The sequence below is a fragment of the Chrysochloris asiatica genome, unplaced genomic scaffold (assembly GCF_000296735.1).
Source record: "Chrysochloris asiatica unplaced genomic scaffold, ChrAsi1.0 scaffold00085, whole genome shotgun sequence".
NCBI classification, from domain to species: Eukaryota; Metazoa; Chordata; class Mammalia; order Afrosoricida; family Chrysochloridae; genus Chrysochloris; species Chrysochloris asiatica.
The window spans coordinates 9,860,229-9,864,459 of NW_006408603.1; the positions used below are offsets into that span (position 1 = coordinate 9,860,229).

At 37.2% G+C, this 4,231-nt stretch overlaps 1 protein-coding gene across 1 annotated transcript in view; it reads right to left on the bottom strand.

The window, feature by feature from the left end:
• GPSM2 (G-protein signaling modulator 2) overlaps positions 1-3,827 on the bottom strand; it is a 74,451-nt gene extending 70,624 nt beyond the window's left edge. The window contains 1 exon segment of the mRNA XM_006865977.1: positions 3,772-3,827. Within this exon segment, the coding sequence (XP_006866039.1) occupies positions 3,772-3,827 (56 nt within the window).
• Between the last annotated feature and the right edge of the window lie 404 nt (positions 3,828-4,231).

The following is a 4,231-nucleotide window of genomic DNA, read 5'->3' on the forward strand; positions in this document are numbered from 1 at the left end:
GCTTGACCTACAGTGTGTCATGGGAAAAAAAGCACAAATTGAAGATCTTCCCACAGGCAGAGGTACAAACAGTCCTCTTTATCCACTGCTCTTACTGTATTAGGAATCAAAGCACTCCAAAGTGTTCAGCAAGACAAACACCTCATTATGTTCACTTGATTGTTATGTTTATGTCCAATGAAGTTCAACAGACATTGTCTCAAATGTGGACTGTGTGCCAAAGAAAATACTCGTATCATGGCTACCCTAACAGTGGTAACGATCAAAGAAGGGAAAGGTAATGGAGAAAGAGACAGTCTTGTTCATGGAAAATGTGTATTATTAAAAACTTACGCATGGATTTCAATTTTTTTTTGCCCCAAAATAAACTTGTACTAAGTTGTTATAGGAGTCCTGGTGTGGTGCTGTAGGCTAATGCATCAGATTGCAAATTGTTTGAACTGCAAAGTTGGTGGTTCAAGCTCACCAGCTGCTCCTTGGAAACCCTATACAGGGTCACTATGGGTTAAAAATCGACTCGACGGCACTTAACAACAACAAGTTGTTAGAGCATATCTGAACAGGATCTAGTCGAGGCACTAAGAAGAATAAGACAACAGACTGAAAAGAGCCCCTATCAGAATAACATGAATTCTGTTAAAACTGAAGTAATAAACAACAAATTCATGGCAAAGCTTGAGTGAAAGAATGGTCAAATCACTGATACTTTATGAAATGCTGAGGGGGACAATAATGCCCCAAAGAAATGAGTAGATTACAAATGGATACCTCATCTTATGAAAGGATGAGACGATGCTGAAGATGAAGGCCACAGAGGCAGGCATCCACATCAATTTGAGAGGATACAGTTCATTTTGTCTGTGCCCTAACCGAAGAGGATGGACGATGAACACCAGAAACAATAACTAACTCCACAGATATCTCAATTGGTTACACTTACACAATTCTGACTGAAAAATTAAAGTTGAGCAAACTTGATGGTTGCACCCAGATCAGCTACAGACAAGAGCAAATTTTCTATGGAAATTTTAAACAAGTAGGATGAAGATCCTGAAACATTTCTTATAGTAAGTGTACTAGAAGATGAAAGACAGCTTTACTGGTATGATCCTGAAGACAAAGCACAATCAAAGCAATGACTACCAAGAGGCAGAAGTGGTCCAGTCAAGAGCAAAGGTCATGGCAACAGTTTTGAGGGCTGTTAGAAATGTTTAGCTTGTCTACTTTCTGAAGGACAAAGAATGATGACATCTGCTTATTACGTGAGTGTTCTGAGAAATTTAGCCAACGCTTTAGCAGAAAAATGTCCAGGAATGCATCACCAGATAGTCCTTATCCACCACAACAATGTTCCTGTTCATTCCTCTCATCAAACAAGGCCAGAGCTGATGAGAAATCTTCAGGCATCCATCCACCTTACAGTCCTGATTTGGCTTATGCTAAGAAATGAATTTATAAGGTTTTCAGTGACTAAATATTCGGAAGTAGTTCGTCACTCTTTCTTCCTAGTCTGTCTTCGACTGGAAGCTCATCTGAAACCTGTCCACCATGGGTGACCGTGCTGGTATTTAAATACCAGTGGCATAACTTTCAGAATCACAGCAACTCACAAGCCACCACAATACAACAAACTGACAGACAAGTGGTGGTCTGTCAGTTTGAAAGTGAAGAGGACTTAAAACATTTACCGATAAAGATCAAAGAGCTTAGTCTTCAGTATGGATTACATCTCAATGTAAAGAAAACAAAAATCCTCACCACTGGACCAATAAACAACATTCTTATCAACAGAGAAAAGACTGAAGTTGTCAAGGATTTCATCTTCTTTGATCAACTATCAACACTCATGGAAGCAGCAGTCAAGAAATCAGACGACGTATTACATTAGGCAAATCTGCTGCACAAGACCTTTTTAAAGTGTTGAAGAGCAAAGATGTCAGCTTGAGGACTAAGGTGCGCCTGACCAAAGCCACGGTATTTTCAATAACCTTATATGCATGTGATACCTGGACCGTGAATTAGGAAGACTGTGGAAGAATTGATGCTTTTGAGTTGTGGTGTTGGAGGAGAATATTCAAAGTGCCATGGGCTGCCAAAAGAACCAACAGATCTGTTTTGGAAGAAGTGCAACCAGAGTGCTCCTTGGAGGCCAAGATGGCCAAACTTCGTCTCTCATATTGGACATATTGTCAGGAGAGACCAGTCACTGGAGAAGGATATCATGTTTGGTACAGTGGAGAGGGTCAGAGAAAAAGAGGAAGACCCCCAAGGAGATGGATTGGCCAAATGGCAGCATTGATGGACCCAAGCGTAGCAACAGGAGTGAGGTTGGCCCAGGATCAGGCAGTATTTCGTTCTGCTGTGCATAAGGTCGCTATATGAGTCAGTACCAACTCGATGACACCGAACAACAACATCCACAAGAGATGAAGTTTATTTTCATCTTTTCATTCTATTTTCCCACAGATTTTTGAAGATCTCTTGGAAGTGCTAAAAAGATGTATGCACAGGATGCTATGTGAGTACAAAGAGACTACATTAGCCAAATTTTAAAGTTTTAAAATGGTTTTCAGGAGAATAAAATTTTTCAGCTGCATCACCACCAACTGTTGAGTAGAATTAGCTAAGTCAAGCATTCAGAGCATGGGAATGCATAATATGGCATGTGCAAGGAACCAAAGCTCAAATTACAAGGTAATGAATGGCAAGAATTTGAAAGAATAGGTAGAACCTAAATAAGGTAAGATCTTATGAGCTATGTTAAGACTTGACTATAGAAAGGTTACATGATTAGCTCTGTGTTTTAGACTCAGCCTAATTTTAACAAATTTAAAAGAGAGTTAGAGTGGAGAATGGTGGTACTAAAGTAGCTGCTGCAACAGTCTGGAGGGAACATGATGGGGACCTGAAACACGGTGGTAGTGGGGAGGATCCAGATGAGAAGATGGATCTGAGAAATACTTGGGAGGAAACAGGGGTGATGATAATTCATATATAAAAATTTTACTTTAATTATGTTGAATGTCTTCATTTTCTTTGATTTGAAACTTAAAAATTTTAATAGAAATGCCCTCATCTTATCTATTATCACCTTCCTTGGTAAAAGCCCTATGATAAATCTCCTCACTATTTCCTAAACATGTGTTAAGATGTCTAAGATTTGGCAGCAAACACACCTGCTTTAATAAGAGAATTCTATTCATTGCTACAAAATTCTGTTTATTTAATAATTAACTTACAATAGTTTTGATAAGTACTCTATTAGTATCTAATCATCTTACAAATAATTGTCTTTCATTATTTAACTGGCTATAGGCTAGTGTTTAGAAAGTACCTACTCATTTCAACTTTACTTAATATCCATTCATTAAAAAGTTCACTTAAAACACATTACCATTTAAAACTTAAAATATAAAAGTTAGGTTATTCAGCTAACCACACCTTTATCCCCAAAGACTTTGAACTAGTATTTCACTTTTAACATCTGTAATGCATGCATAGCCATAAAATATAAAGGAACATTTCATAAAAATTCTTCCAGAGGACATGAATAAACAAACCATACTATATAATTGGTCTTTTCTACCATTTTCCTATAGAAAAAGTAAAAAAACATTACAACAACCACAATAAAAAGAAAATATTGTTAACAGAAGGTACTAAGGCTAAGATACTTTGAATATTTTCTAATTTAAATTTGAAATGATTAGTATTAAATACATGTTTAAATAAAGGTTTAAAAATCACCTACTAAGAAAGTAACAATCTTACCTGTAACGAACATGAAAAGAATGATCTTCCCTCATGCTTATCAAATTTTCCTCCATTGAGTCATATTATAAACTGAACAAAATATGAAATTATTTTATTTTGTCCCAATCCAGTTCTTTACAATGTAGAATTATTTGCAGAACATTGTCCGGTTAGTGTATTAATGAATTGGTGTTAATACATCCTAAGCTCCTGCTTCTTCTTTATTAATTATGAAAGGAGGTCAATGTCAGACAGCTTAAAGGTTCAAAATGTGTCCCAAATCCTTCCATCTCTGGCCCTTTCAGCAGCACCTCAGCAACATTTCTGCAAAAGGAATACAAGATGCTTTGCTTGAAGTCCTATTTTCGAACAATAACCTACAGTCACCCCAAGCTGAGCACAATCAGATAGCTTACTCCACAGACTGCTATCTTGTCAATCACTAGACAAAAACAGTAGAGGGCTTAACTGTTGTTTC